The sequence below is a fragment of the Rhopalosiphum padi genome, chromosome 2 (genome assembly GCF_020882245.1).
Source record: "Rhopalosiphum padi isolate XX-2018 chromosome 2, ASM2088224v1, whole genome shotgun sequence".
In the NCBI taxonomy this organism is placed as follows: Eukaryota; Metazoa; Arthropoda; class Insecta; order Hemiptera; family Aphididae; genus Rhopalosiphum; species Rhopalosiphum padi.
In genome coordinates, this window is record NC_083598.1 from 54,400,069 (window position 1) to 54,415,000 (window position 14,932).

Below are 14,932 nucleotides of genomic sequence, written 5' to 3' on the forward strand. Positions count from 1 at the left end.
TTTTGTTATAAATATTTATAATTATATATAATCAAATAAAATATAATTAACAAATATTTGAGAAGTAATAATAACAATAAAATTACAAAACAAAAATATAACAAAAAGAAAATATTATTAAATAATAGTAAATATCTATTCAGTATTTATTATGACGTATTTCGATGCATTATTTTAATATGCCTTTGCATATGTGCTTTGGAAACAAATAGTTTATAACATATCTCACATTGATGACCTTGACCATTGTGTCTCTTAAGGTGCATATCACGGTATACTTTTGTACTAAATAGTTTTTTACAAAGTTCACATTCAAATTTTTCTGGTGGTTGTGTTAATTCATGATCTCCAGGATGCATATTTTTTTTATGTGTGTCACAGTGAGTTTTACATTTGAAAGTTCGTCCACAATGTTCACACATGAATGGTCGTTCGTCGGTATGGCATAACTGGTGTTTATTCAGTGCAGCATTGGTAGAAAAACTTTTGCCACAAACTTGGCACATATAATGTTTACCCTTATGGCGGCTACTATTGAATATAACAATACAAACACATATAAATATATAGTTTTTTTTATACATTACATATGAAACATAAAAATCTATTTTATTAGATAAACATACTTGACATGTAGCGTTAAATACTCCTTAAATGAAAATGCTTTATCGCATACAGAACATTTGAATACTTTTTCTAATGTATCAGAATTATGAACTATCATCATGTGCCTATTTAGATGATGCTTATAGGTAAAACATTTAGAACAATCTGTGCACCTAAAAAAAAAAAATCATGGTGTTTAAAATGGTTAGATTTAACAATTTGTTAGTATTATGAAACCCCAAGCAGATTTCTTAAAATGATTACTAGTAGAAATAAAATATATCTATATTATAATGTGTGTTTTAAATATAATATTTTTCAATAATTTAATATTTAAAATAAGTGATTAACATTATGGTACACTATAATAATATGAATTAATATCTATGCAGAATTTTATATTATTACTTGTGAGGTTTATTATTTGTATGTTTTCTTCTATGGTCATCCATGACGTGCTTTCGATTAAACTCAGCGTGACAAATCTCACATTGGTAAGGAGCAGCATTATTATGTTTTTTCTTCATATGCCTACCAATTCTTGAATAACTTACAATATTCATGCATATTCTACACACTGTATAACTTACTCGTTTTTTATTTAATAATGATGTTTGTGGTTCATTGATGATAACTTTGTTATTATCTTCTAAAGGTATACTAAAAAAAAAAAAAAGAAAAGAAATATTACCATAACATTTTTAACATGTTACAACATATTCAAAATTAATAGCTAAATTAAAATTTACTTTTAAATAAATAATGCTAACTTATTTAGTTCTGTATCAATTTCATGGCCATCGTCAATGAGCAAGTCTATTTGTGATGATGCATTGTCTTCATTGTCCTTTACAAAACTGACTTGATAACTATTATCATCAACTTGTTCTATATAAACATCGTCAACGTTGTCCGAAACATTATCTAATTCAGAAAACAAGTGATCAAATTGTTCTGGTGGTCTTGTAGGACTATATTCAATTTGATAAACTGGTGTTTCAGAAGTTGAGTATTCAGAACTATCAAAACCAATATGATTAATGAGATGAGTTCTTAATCCATTCGAATTAGGAAAACCAGCATCACAATATGGACATAAATACTTCATAATGTCACCATAATGAGATTCAACGTGTGTATCCAAGTCTTCCTTACATAAGAAGTATTTAAGACAATGTTCACAAGTATGTGTATAAGCAGATTTATGCGCAGACAACTCATGAGCCCGTAGTTGCTGCTTAATATCAAACTCCATACCGCAAATTGTACAACGATGAATATTAACTTTATTTCTAGTCAGGTCATTATGGTGAACAGTTCTTATATGTTCTCCAAGATCTGGAAAAACTGAATGACACATAATGCACTCTCCTTGAAAAATAACTTTATTTTTTTTAGGGTTTAATGGAGATTTAATAACTGGTATAGTTGGTTTGGAAATATTTTTATCATTATTGATAATATTTTTATCAATATCTTTATTTTCTTTCTTTATAATATCAATTGGAGTGGTCTCTCTAAAAATAACAAATATTATTAGTTTAAATATTTTAGTACTGATAGAATATTATTAAATATTACCTTTTATCTTTTTCTTGAACTATTAGGTTTGTTTTACATTTATCGTGAATCATATAGTGATCTAACAAATCTTTATGTTCTGTGTAAATTTTATCACATTTTCTACACATGAATATATTTTGTCCACTCAATAAACGCTGACATAAATTAGTAGCTAATTCAATAGTGCAAGTATTGTTTTTATAATCATAAACAATTTTGTTTTTAATTGACTTAATAGGTTTAATAAAAGGTTTTAACTGTGATTTTATGGGCAACATAGGTTTCACAGATGTGTTTTTTGATGTTCTGAAAATAAATAGATGATTGAAATATAATTTTAATAAACCATATATATTACATAAAATATTTTTCTTATTCGTTGTCCTCATAATTTTGTATAAACATGAAACATTTGTTATTAGTATTTATGTATTATAAATTGTATAGTAATTGTATGATTCAACATGTTGCAGAATTAATTATTAAAATTTTAAGTTTAAATAGACCTTATTCAAGTGTGTTTATAACAATACTCATTAAAGACTACCAATTAAAATTATTTAAACCCATCTTAACCATCTGAGCTTTGAACTATAATTTCAAATTTGTATATTCCTGACGAATTGTATAAATATGGCTTTTAATTTACACCATTGGCAATGCATAAATATTCAGATAAATAATAAATATTATAAATAAATTCATAGTTTGTCAAAAAAGGTCAATATTTCTTCATTTTAGCAAACGAGTATCATTAAAACATACAAAGAATTTAATTTTTAATTTTTTATATTTAAGAGTAGCGCACCTGTGTTGTCTCCGTTTTACAAATGTAAATCATAGAAAAAACTGTTTTGTGTAGGATAGAATCACTCAGGTTAGTAATGATAGATAAAGATATAATATAGTTGAGAACATTAACTGTGAAGAATTTAGGAAAAAAGCCCCGTACTGTGTTTTTATTTCACTTAAACGAAAACAAATTTTTATTGTTTCAAAATCCTTTATTTTTCAGTTTCCAATACTTAAATAACCTTTTTTGTAGTTCCAATATCGAACAAATAAAAATTATATTTCACAGCCAACATTTTGTTCTTTAGTTATGACTGTAGCCTTCTCATTTCTTTCTTCTAAAGATCTAGGACAATTTGCTGTGGCCATTTCGATGTGACCATTAAATATTTTCGACATATTCATAATTTAAAAAAGATGATAATAATAATGGTTAAATAAAAATATTACATTTTTGTTACCAACTGTTTTACTAATTTACTACAAGTTGTGTCACCAGATGAGAACTGATTAAAACGTTATTGCCAAATTGTAATCATGATCCTCATTGAATGCCCGTGGGCGATGTGTATACATTTTAAGATAAAATAAATAAGTAAAATCCAATAATATAACATATAACATTATACGGGTGAATTATAAGTTATTTAAGTATATATATAATTTTTTGAACACAGCAAAACGGCTCGTAGCGAAATGGCCACACCTATCTGTCCCATTCGTTTGCCACAAAACAGTTTTTGCTATGTATTAAATTTATAAGATAGGGATAACACATCCGTACCTAGCAACCTCTTAAAATAATATTACAATTAACTTACATATTTTCTAAATTTGTATTTAATAGAGAAATTTGAGATGAAATAAGTTTTTCACTTGATTGTGTTTGTGTAACAGGAACAATATTTGAAGTATTTGTTAGTGATTTTGGTTGAATAGGTCTTAAATTTGAATTGTTACCAAGAGCAATTTTTTGAATAGGTAATTTATTCTTTGATCTAAAAATAATAACCAACATATTAGTAAAAACAAATTTAATGCTAATAAAAATTAATAATATTTAAATTATTAATACTTACATTTTAAAGTTTGTAGATAATGGAAAATTTAAAGTATCATGAAGAAAAAATACATTTGAATTCTGTATATCTGAATTGACCTCACATTGTGTAGTTTTATTTTTATCAAATTTATTTTGTTGTTTTCTAGTCTGTTGAGTTTTTGATGAAATAGTTGCATCATGTTTGGTTCTAAAAAATAAATCAATACTAATGTCATAATAAGTACTTTGTACTTTTTAAATTATTTAAACATATTCAGAGTATTTAATAGAAGATTAATGTTTATTCAAAGATATGAATTAGACATTGGTGATTGTTGTCTAATCTACTTTGTGAATAACTGATATAGTTTTTTAGATATCATTATTTAAATAAATTGACCATTTTTTAATTTAAAGACAAGATATAAAACCTTTCATAGGCTTTTAAATATATTTTTATTTAAAGAATGATAGCAGATGTTAAATAGATATTAGAATGAGTGTTTTCAATTATATATATATATATAGATAGATAACATTTTTAAATTAAAGTTGACGATCAGATCACTTTTAAAAAATATCTTCACACACAATAAAAAAAATTAAAACAAGTCAATAATATCATATATACCAAATAGTTAGTATCAATATACAATACTTACTCAACTATAGAAATGCTGTTCTGCAACAATCGACAATTTTCATCACTGTTATTGGTAGTTTTCAAATATGTGTGATCATTTTCAAACGCTATATACCGATAGTCGACCTCAGTCATTTTTGAAACAGCAATTATACTGATCCTATTGAATTTATAAATCAAAAGATTGAAAATTAACACAAATATATTACTGCAATCACTTTAACTGTATTACATTACCTTTTATTTTAAATATTATATATAAGGTAAGAAGAGTATGAATTTAATGCGCAAAATTGTTTTTGATGTTTTTATAACAACAAAATATCATCCACATTTCATTAAATTATTGTTTATTATTTTCCATACGCAAAATATGTAAAAATTATTTGTATAGAGTAATAAAAAATTCAAATATTTTGAAGACCACAGAATTCATTGATATTATTTAATTAAAATTTAAATAACTTTTAATCGACACTTTAAAATAAAAGTCGATTCTGACAATTATTTTTTTTTAAATTAGAATTTAATAAATAATTACAAATAATAAGCTACTTTAATAATTATTATTTAATACTTAATAGTAGAACAGTAATATAAAATAATAAATTTTAATAATTATTAAGTAACAACATTTTGGTGCCTATTGGCTATTATCAATTATCATTAACGCTTAACCGTGCATCGAAAAGTCAATAGAAACTATACGCCAGTGTGTCCAATTTATATTTTATCAAATACTATAGATATTTAAAATATTTGATTTCACCATTTTTACAATGGGCGCGTAGATAACACGTTAGCCAGAGGGTCAGAGCTGCCAAACTCTGGTCAAAGCCAAACCACGTCATCTCAACCGTTGATCCGTAGTATAAAATAATGAAATAATATGAAGTAAACAAAAAAAAATCCTTCTCGTGTTGTTTTATTCTGTGGTCTCACTCTCAGCGAATAATACAATAATATTTTACTGACGGCCGACGGGAGATGGGAGTTCAAGGTTGGCGGTTGCAACTTGCAACTGTTACTATAGTGTATTACATTTGTTTATACTTTTATGTTTTATAAGTATCCATCGAATAAAGATTAGGGTTTATTCATTAATTGTTTGATCGCGAGCAAAGGGCCTAAAAACGAATTAGTAAATTAAGTATTAAATTCATAATATTTATTTCTTGCACTAGAACAGAGAAAGAATCAAAAAACTGTTACAGAATTCAGTAGGTACGATTTTATCACTCCAACAGTTATTCAAAAATAGAAATATTTACTGTGAGAAAAAAGTTGGCAGCGTTACCAAATGGTTTGAACACTGTAATTCGAAATTTATGACCTTAAAAATATCTCATTCGTTGTGTAATATAATTAAAATCGACTATATTATGTTAATAAATTATTGGGACTTAACGTATGCGTAAAAGCAGTAACCAGTAAATTTAATGTATTTAATACTTTCATCAATTTTGTATGAGCACCGTTATTGGACCGTTCATTCATCCATATCAAGGAAACACCAATTGGTTCATGATTGCCCTATTGTACCCTTAACTATATTTGATCTAAGGTAGTGAGGTATACCTCACGGCTAACACCTTATCTTGGAAATTAATTTTAACCACAATTAATGTTTGTTTTATTGTATTTGATTTTTATTTCAAATATGATTATTTACTATGTATTTAGTATAAGACAAATGCACAATGCCACAATTGGAGACAATAATATATTTTATATATATTTTTTTCATGTGCATATTAGGAATTACAAAGAATTTTTTCATACATTTTAATCTCTAACAGATGATTAAGTAAAAACAATCTATTGTCTATATTATTTTGTACTATTAGTTTAGAAAAAATAAAATTAAAAAAAAACATTTTTTACATTTTGAATTAATTTAATATAATATATATTCTCATGTAGTGTTACATATATTTTGCAGTCAATTTAATTCCAAATGAAACAATCAACTGGTGTTTATCAACAATAAAATAAATAAACAAATGACCAAACTGTTATGGAAAAAAAATTGCAATTTAAGTAAAAACATTTAAAACTATTAGCAATGACTTAAAATAAATTAAATATGTTAGAGAAAAAAAATACTATTAATACAAGAAAAAAACTTCATTTTTAATTACTGTAATAAATAATAACTCTTTAATTTTTTTTTATTCATGAAAGATTCTATTTAATGAATGATATAACACTATTCTCAATGACAGGCGGACAGGCAATAAAAACAAATACAAGATACCTAATAAATAAATAAATAATATTGCATTCATACAAAAATACGCACTCGGAACAAAACGGACACTCAGAAACAACTTTAAGATTTTTCATATTATAAACAAATATTATATACAAGTTAAATATTTAACAAATATTATTTGATAATCAGTCAGTCATACGAGCCGAGTAAATGAGCTCAATCGATGTATACTAATATAAATAAAAAAAAATTTCTCACTTAACTTTAAAATCCGTACACTAGTAGGAATACGAATACAGAGTAGCACATTTACTCATACAGTTATACAAAATCACAGACACGTTTTGGTTCCATTTATACCATAAAAATTATATAGGCACTAAATAAAGACAATCATACGAGAAGACAAACGATCAATAGAGTCTCACGTTTAAAATCATATATATTTTACATTGCAAAGGTCTTGATTTTTTGAAGTTCTTTCGCAGACCAACGGGCCAGACTTTTGGCAGTAACATCTGTGGATTGACGTCCTTTGTATAGAAGTTCATGTACTTCTCCATTGTCTAGAACCGGACATGCTTTAGCACCAAAAGCTGTGCATAAATCTCCAACAAGACCACAGCAACTTTTTAGTATTCCTGGATGTGCATTAGGATCAGAGCAAATAGATATCATATATCGAACCATGAATGGCAAATGTGCTTCTAATAAGTAAACATCTTGATTGGGTGTATATCCTTCGCCTTTCAGCCCTTGTACAATACCAATATAAGCAGCCAATACACCTTCACGAAGTTCATTTAAGTAATCAACAATTTCTGCATCATTGGGATCCAACTGAAGTTGTGCTACTTGAACTAACGCGTTCAAAACATGATCTAAGTACTTTTTAAATTCTGAACCAATGCCAAGAGCTATATCTCCAAACGAAGACAAAATTTGTGGTTTTAAATTTCGGTTAACAGTATTATTGCTCAAAGTTTCAAAAAGTAAAGCAAAAATTTGATCACAATATGGGGCTAAATCTTCACGGAGAGCTCGTGACAAATCACCTACCAAACCAATGGCAGCTAAACATACCTGGAATTCCATATTATTCTGTAAACCAATAAATAAGTATGTTTTGAAATATTCCATATACTTATTGAATTTTTTTCCAATATTTTCTATCAGAGGACTTATAGCCATTAAAGCATCTTCTTGCAAACCACTATCCTTGCTAGTACTCAACATTACTAAAAGAGCATTCATTATGGCATCAGCAATTTTTTCTACATCTTCTCCACTCATTTTTCTTATAACACTTTGTAATGTTGCACACAACAGTCCTTGCATGTCCAAACAATCTTCATTCATGGATTGTAAATTGATTATTTGATTCAAGCGACTAAGTACAATCAAGGTTGTACTTTTAACAGTTTCATAACAATCAGCAGGTGCACACTTAATCATATCCATAAGAGCTTCATATGCAGCTGATCTCAAATTTGATCTCATACCATCACCTCTTTCTGTGGTTTCGAGCAGGCCTTGAACAATGTAATCAAAATATGGAGTCAAGACATTCATGTCTTCTCCAGTGGCTTGTGCAAGACTGCTAAAAGCCCAGCAAATGTTAGTGGCAACACGTGGTTCAGATTTAAGACCTTTAATAAACACTCCAAGCACATCATTTAAACATGGAGAATTAATGATTAAATCTGGTACAAACTCAAATATGCGGCCAAATGTCCATGCAGATGTATCTTGAACAGCAACGCTAGCATCATACATTAAATGTATAAGTACAGGAATGTTAGGTTCTAATAGGCTTTTTAATGCAATTTGATCTAGACCGCCAAGAATCGATCCAAGTGTCATGACTGAAGCATCTCTAAAACGCCAATCTGGATTGCTGATATTAGCATTTATGAATGGAATTACATGAGGAACAATATTGCTTTGGCAACAAGTAGCTAGCAACATTATACAAACACCAGCTGATTTACACGGATTCCAATCATCATCATCATCACCTTCTTCTTGTTTGGTAAGTTTTTCCATTAAAACAGGTATTATGAATTCCAATGCACCTTCAGCATACAGCATAAGTTTTTTGTCATTGGGTTGTTCTTGGCATTGTCTTTCATAGACAATTTCAGCTTCTTCTTCAGCAATACTAGACCAAAATTCTATACCCTGTAGTGCTTCTTCGTCCAAATCTGATTTAATAGCATGTAGTGTAATTGGAAATAATGTTGTCATATATAGTTCCATGTACTCATAATATAAAGAGACAATTTTAACAAGACATTGAAGTGAAGCAACCTTAATTTGAGTTTCAGTTGATTGAGTAGCTTTACACACAACTTCCATTATGTAATCACGTTCATTTTTCTTTTCAAAATTTCCTTTTGTAAATTCCAAAGAATTATAAAGAGCAGTAGTGGCAGCTAAACAAACATGGCTATTTGGTTGGGTCATTCCGTGAACAATGGCCGTAAGAACTGTGTTGGACTCTGCCTTTAAAACGTCGCGGTCGGTCTCGGCACATATATAACCGATAGTTTCAAGAGAAGATTCTCTGAGAACATCTGATGAATTTGGATCAGTAACATTTGATGCTAACAAGGCAATAAGACCGGGCCAAAGATTTAGTGGTAACTCAATAATAGCAACATTAGCAACACACTGAGCAGCGGAACTGGGCCGACTTTCCGTGCCGAGTGCTTTGAATATGTTTTCTTTAATAAAAAGACGGTCTTGTTCAGTGAAAGACAACCAACGCTGTTTCATCTGAACCTTAACCGCTTCATCTTTCGACGTAATGTGGTTTTTGATTTGAAGGCCGGCGGCGATGCGAGCAACTGGGTTATTGACGGAATAAAGTAAGACATTAGATAAAGTTTTGAGAAAACCTGGGAGATTCGTTTGCGCTGCATGCTCGAGGAATTTCTGTATTTGATTTAATTCTTCTTTGTCGGTGGAAATTGTGCGCTCCAAAAGGCTGGTAATTTGAACTACTTCTTCATCACTCATGATGGCGAACGTCCTTGACAAACGGATGCGAGTTGTTTGCAAAAATGATACACTACGACTAATTTAACGTCCGGCGTAAAACTAAACAGTAAACGGCAAAAGCTAAATTACCGCAGAAACACAGAATACGTTAAAAAAACCATGGAGTGCGTTCACAAAATATTATTGTCCACAATTATTTAATGAAGTCATGGCCATTTAATGAAACACCGCGGTATTGGTATAACCTCAAAACGTTAAAACGGACAGAGGTCTTAAAACACTATTGGCGGGTATAAACCATTGACCTATTAAAAACTGATATGTTATCATTATGACGGCCGGCTTATTGGCGGAAGGAATCTCCTACCACGATCATATCACAGAATAATATATATAACACTATCTAAGACCTCCTATGGCGTTTTTATCTTTTCTACATACGATCAGTGGTACCATATACTTTCAGGGAAAATACCCCAATTCCAGAGCTAAGCTTAACTCCATACATATTACATATTAAATTAGTAGTTACTAGTTTCATACTTTCATCGGTATATCGTATATTTAATATTTATGGCATTTATGCTAAATACCCTATATTACTCATATAAACTATAGAGTATTTTGCTTAACGCTTAAGGGCTTCTCATCATTATTGCCATGATAAAATACATTTATTTTGTCATGATTATTGCAATTTGCAGTCATAGACGATAGACCATATTGTTCTGTGATACTACAACCGTCTACCGTAGTCAGTAATTCATGAATTTATGATTACGAACAGTATAAAATTATATAGGTATTTTCAACATTTAACTAGTACAATCTTATTTAGTACATGTTATTACTGTTATTTCATTGGGACATTAATGTAGTTTCATTAATCGTGAATTCAATTTTTTTTTTAAACTCATATTATTGTAAAATTTGAAATATTTACAAAATGTTATAAAATAAGTATTGATAGGTGTTATATCAAACATACATTTTTAAAAAACACTAATTTTTTTAGAATTTATAGTAAAAGGAACAAATGTTTATATGACGTTAATATTATTATAACAATTACTAAATTTTAAGAATTACAGAATTACTAATTTGACTTGCTTAACTTTTCAAACCGCTTATTAATATTTAATATTTTGTAGTTACTAGATATTTATTAATTTATAATACACAGATATTCTTAAAAACCAAAAATAAATAAATATTTTAATTTTAAAAATAATTTACAAAATATTTTACATATTAGCATTGATTAAATTTTAAACCAATGATATTAGAAACCAGTTTAATAAAGATTAGGTAAGTACTAAGTACTGCCTTGTTAATTGCTCTACTGTACATTTGGTGTATAAAAGTTACCAAATAAATATTTTAATATTTAATAATAACATGAAAAAAATGTCAAGGCACCATATGTTTTTTCTCTCTAGCTCGCACACAACAAACAAAATATTATATTCACAAAAAATATTTTTTTTATGACTGAAGACTGAATCCTGACACCTGAACCATATCTTAAAATAAAAATCACTAATTACAATAATGATATTTTTAAGATAATGACATAAACATTTTCAAAATAATCGTCTCAAATAAATTTTACAAAATCTTATTTTTAAATTCAAATAATTATAAAATATAAAACTAATATATGTCAAAGCTCAAACCACCAAACAATATTATCCTTTTTAATTTTTGTAATACGAGATTTTTACTCTACGATTACTCAAAAGTCAAAATGCATATGCGATAATGCGATATTCCATATGGTAATAATAATAACAAAAATACTCAAAATTCATAAAAAAAACAATTATTGATGAATGCATTTTATAACACTTTGTTGCGTGGGAATCTGGCTGGTCTAAGAAAGAAAATAAATATTTCGTTGACATTCTTCAACAAACTCACACGTGTTAGACTCGACAATAAATTCTTAGAATCTTGGTTAGGTATAACAAAGAAACCAAGCTATTAAGGTGATGCAATAGTCATAACTTATAACTTCAAACATGTAGTCATAAGCACGATTTAAGATAATACGTACTATCTTAAATCGTGAAATCGTGATCATTTTTCTGAAGTTTGAGTAAAAATCCTGACGGGTAGGTACACCCACGATGTAGGAAAAGTATAATAGATTTTAACATAAACAAGAGTTTTAAAAGTTTTATGTAAAAATTTGTTGATAATTTTAAAATTATACTGACAAATAATTTATGATTATAATATTATCTGTTTGATTTTTTTCTGTGGTTATCTTTCCATATATCTACATTTTACTATATTTGTATGTTTATTTATTTATTGATATATATTTATAATATATTATGAAATATGAATAAAAACCGAATAAGTATTAATAGTATTATACCATTGATTTTAAACGATACCTAAGAGAATAATAACTAAAATGTAAAACTATTTAAAATAAATGTTAATACCTTAATACCTATCGGCTATCTGTAAATATTCAATACGTAGAAATAGGTATAAACTGTATAAATAGGACTTAAAATGACCTAAGAACACGTATTGAAAAAAAAATACATGATTATTTTTAATATATTTAGGTATATTTCTTATATTATAAAACTAAAAATAACAATATAGGTGATTTTATAAGAAATCAATTTGACAAATTGATATAAATATAAATTGTATTTATTAACTAGAGAATTAGAAATTAACTCTTTTCTTCTAAAGAATTGAATTTATTACAACTACTGAACTACCTCTCTATAGGTCAGTGGTTTTCAAACTGGGTGCCGCGGCACACTGGTGTGCCGCGAGTATGCACTAAGTGTGCCGCGGTTTTTCCATAAATTATCGATTGCACTGAATTGTGATATAAGAAAATGTGGGTATGTGTCAACTATTCGTCCAAGAATTAAAAATATTTGTTAGCCCATCAATCACATATTTCTTATTAAATGTATATATAATTATAAACAATTTTGTTCATCTAAAAAAAAGGTCAGTGTGCCGTGAAAATTTTTTGAAGTTTACGGTGTGCCGTGTATAAAAAAAGTTTGAAAACCACTGCTATAGGTACTAGGTAGTACCTACTACCTAGCCAGTAAGTACTATACCATCCAACATTCCAACTTTTAAAATAATTAATAATTTTAATATTGGTTAATCTATGAACGGACTAATTTATTGTTACATTATTTAGACGCAAAGAACATATTAACAAATCTAGGAAAAAAGCTACTAAATTCATCTGAAAAAAATCACGTATCAATTAAATACATAATATTTTTTATTATAGCATACATTTACTTATAATTTTATATTATAAAAATAATATACCTAAAATTGTTTTTCATTAATTTTAAATTATTTTATTATATTACAGTACATTACATTATTATGCACTTAATTTATTATACTAGATACATTTATTCAGGGCCGGGCTTAGGGCTTGGCAAGGTGGGCGCCTGCCAGGGGCGCAAAATATCGAGTAGGAATAGAGCGCAAAATTTGAATTTGAAAATCTTAGCCAAAATATTTTAATATATTAATATCTGTTATTAGATGCGAGTTGATTAATACTGTGTTAATTGTGTTATAAACTTTCAATTGAACAAGAACTTACATTTAAGATGGACTACACTTCAGTCATCGAAGAGTTTGCTTCTAAAAAAGCCAGAAAATTTAAAATATTTTAATTATGTTGTTCTAAATTTACTATATTATTTGTATTATTTTATTTGAATTTTTATATTATTCTAGTATGTTGTAGTGTATTTTAGAAGTTTTCATTAAAGTTACGAGTATACCAAAATATCTATAGGTAATACATTATACAAATCTATTAATTTCGTTATTATTATCTTTATTTGAATTTGAAATATTATTAAACTTTTGTTATTTCAACTATTAAAATAATAAATTTTAGCTTTACAGTACCTAAATATTGATTATACTTTTAGATAAATAAGTTAACATTAATTTTTTCTTTTGTGAGGGCGCTAATTTTTATTTTTCCAGAAGCACTGCTAATGATTGTATTAATAAGATAACTATAAAATTACATCTATAATATCTATAGTAGGTATATGATATTAAATAATAACTAATTATATCACAGTTAATCATAAAACATAAAACATAAACCATAAATCAATATATTTATACATTTTAAATAAAATAAGTACCTATGTTTTAAAAATCAATTTCTATTTTAATAATATACAACTGCGTAACATTGTTATTTGTTATAGATAGGAATCTTACCCAAAAATGTATGTTAATTGTTTATAGGTTTGTTATTTTATACTTGTGATAAAAATATATAAGAGCTTTCATCTCTAAACATTGTATGTTTAATTTTATAATATTTTTATTTTTATTTTTAAGTAAGAAAATAACTTAATGACAAAGTTTATTGTTTAAAAATTTAAAATTATAATGTGTACACATTGTAGTATTGTGCACTAACTGCACTATATTATATAATAAAAATAGTATTACCTATGTAATAGCCTATTATTAATAGGTATAGTTGGTACGGGGCTTTTTCTCCGACTACCTGTACCTGTCTACTAAAAATATAATAAAATTTTATTTACAAATTTACAATTCAGGATGTATACACGTTTGGCGCAGATAATGTAGGTAACAAGCAGGGGAAAATTTAGCAAAAAAATTTAAACTGATTAAAATGTAATGTAATACAATAATAATTCAATAATTAAAACATTATAAATTGTCTTTAATCAAAACTATTTAACCATCTCTTTCCTTTGTAGCCTTAATTGTAGGTACCTATCAAATTATTTTAATTGACTTATGAATTTAAAAAATACTAAATAGTACTTATATTTCAATATTTGACAGGTAACGACTTACGAGTCATTATTAATACGTAAAATAATTATTAATTAAACAACGTAAATGTGAAATAAATCAAGTAATTAATATTTAATATTATTGTATGTAATATTATTATTATAATTATTTTTTGTAATGCATTTAGAAAAAAAATATATGGCCTTTGTCCTTTGCGCCAATTATGGCGCTACACCACTACGCCGTTACCTGGTGGTACTAT

At 27.3% G+C, this 14,932-nt stretch overlaps 2 protein-coding genes across 2 annotated transcripts; both read right to left on the reverse strand.

The window, feature by feature from the left end:
• Nucleotides 1-5,184, reverse strand: LOC132923396 (zinc finger protein 596-like). The gene is made up of 9 exons (XM_060987377.1): nt 4,884-5,184; nt 4,666-4,806; nt 4,041-4,211; nt 3,783-3,959; nt 2,188-2,475; nt 1,377-2,123; nt 1,015-1,266; nt 627-779; nt 1-531 (listed from the first exon to the last, which is right to left on the reverse strand). Exons 2-9 carry the CDS (start codon nt 4,779-4,781, stop codon nt 150-152), a joined length of 2,286 nt encoding a protein of 761 aa, XP_060843360.1. The 5' UTR covers nt 4,782-4,806; nt 4,884-5,184; the 3' UTR covers nt 1-149.
• Nucleotides 5,185-6,347: 1,163 nt separating this feature from the next.
• On the reverse strand, nt 6,348-10,102 carry LOC132923395 (importin subunit beta-1). The gene has a single exon (XM_060987376.1). The coding sequence runs from the start codon at nt 9,880-9,882 to the stop codon at nt 7,309-7,311; it is 2,574 nt and encodes an 857-aa protein (XP_060843359.1). The 5' UTR covers nt 9,883-10,102; the 3' UTR covers nt 6,348-7,308.
• Nucleotides 10,103-14,932: the final 4,830 nt, after the last annotated feature.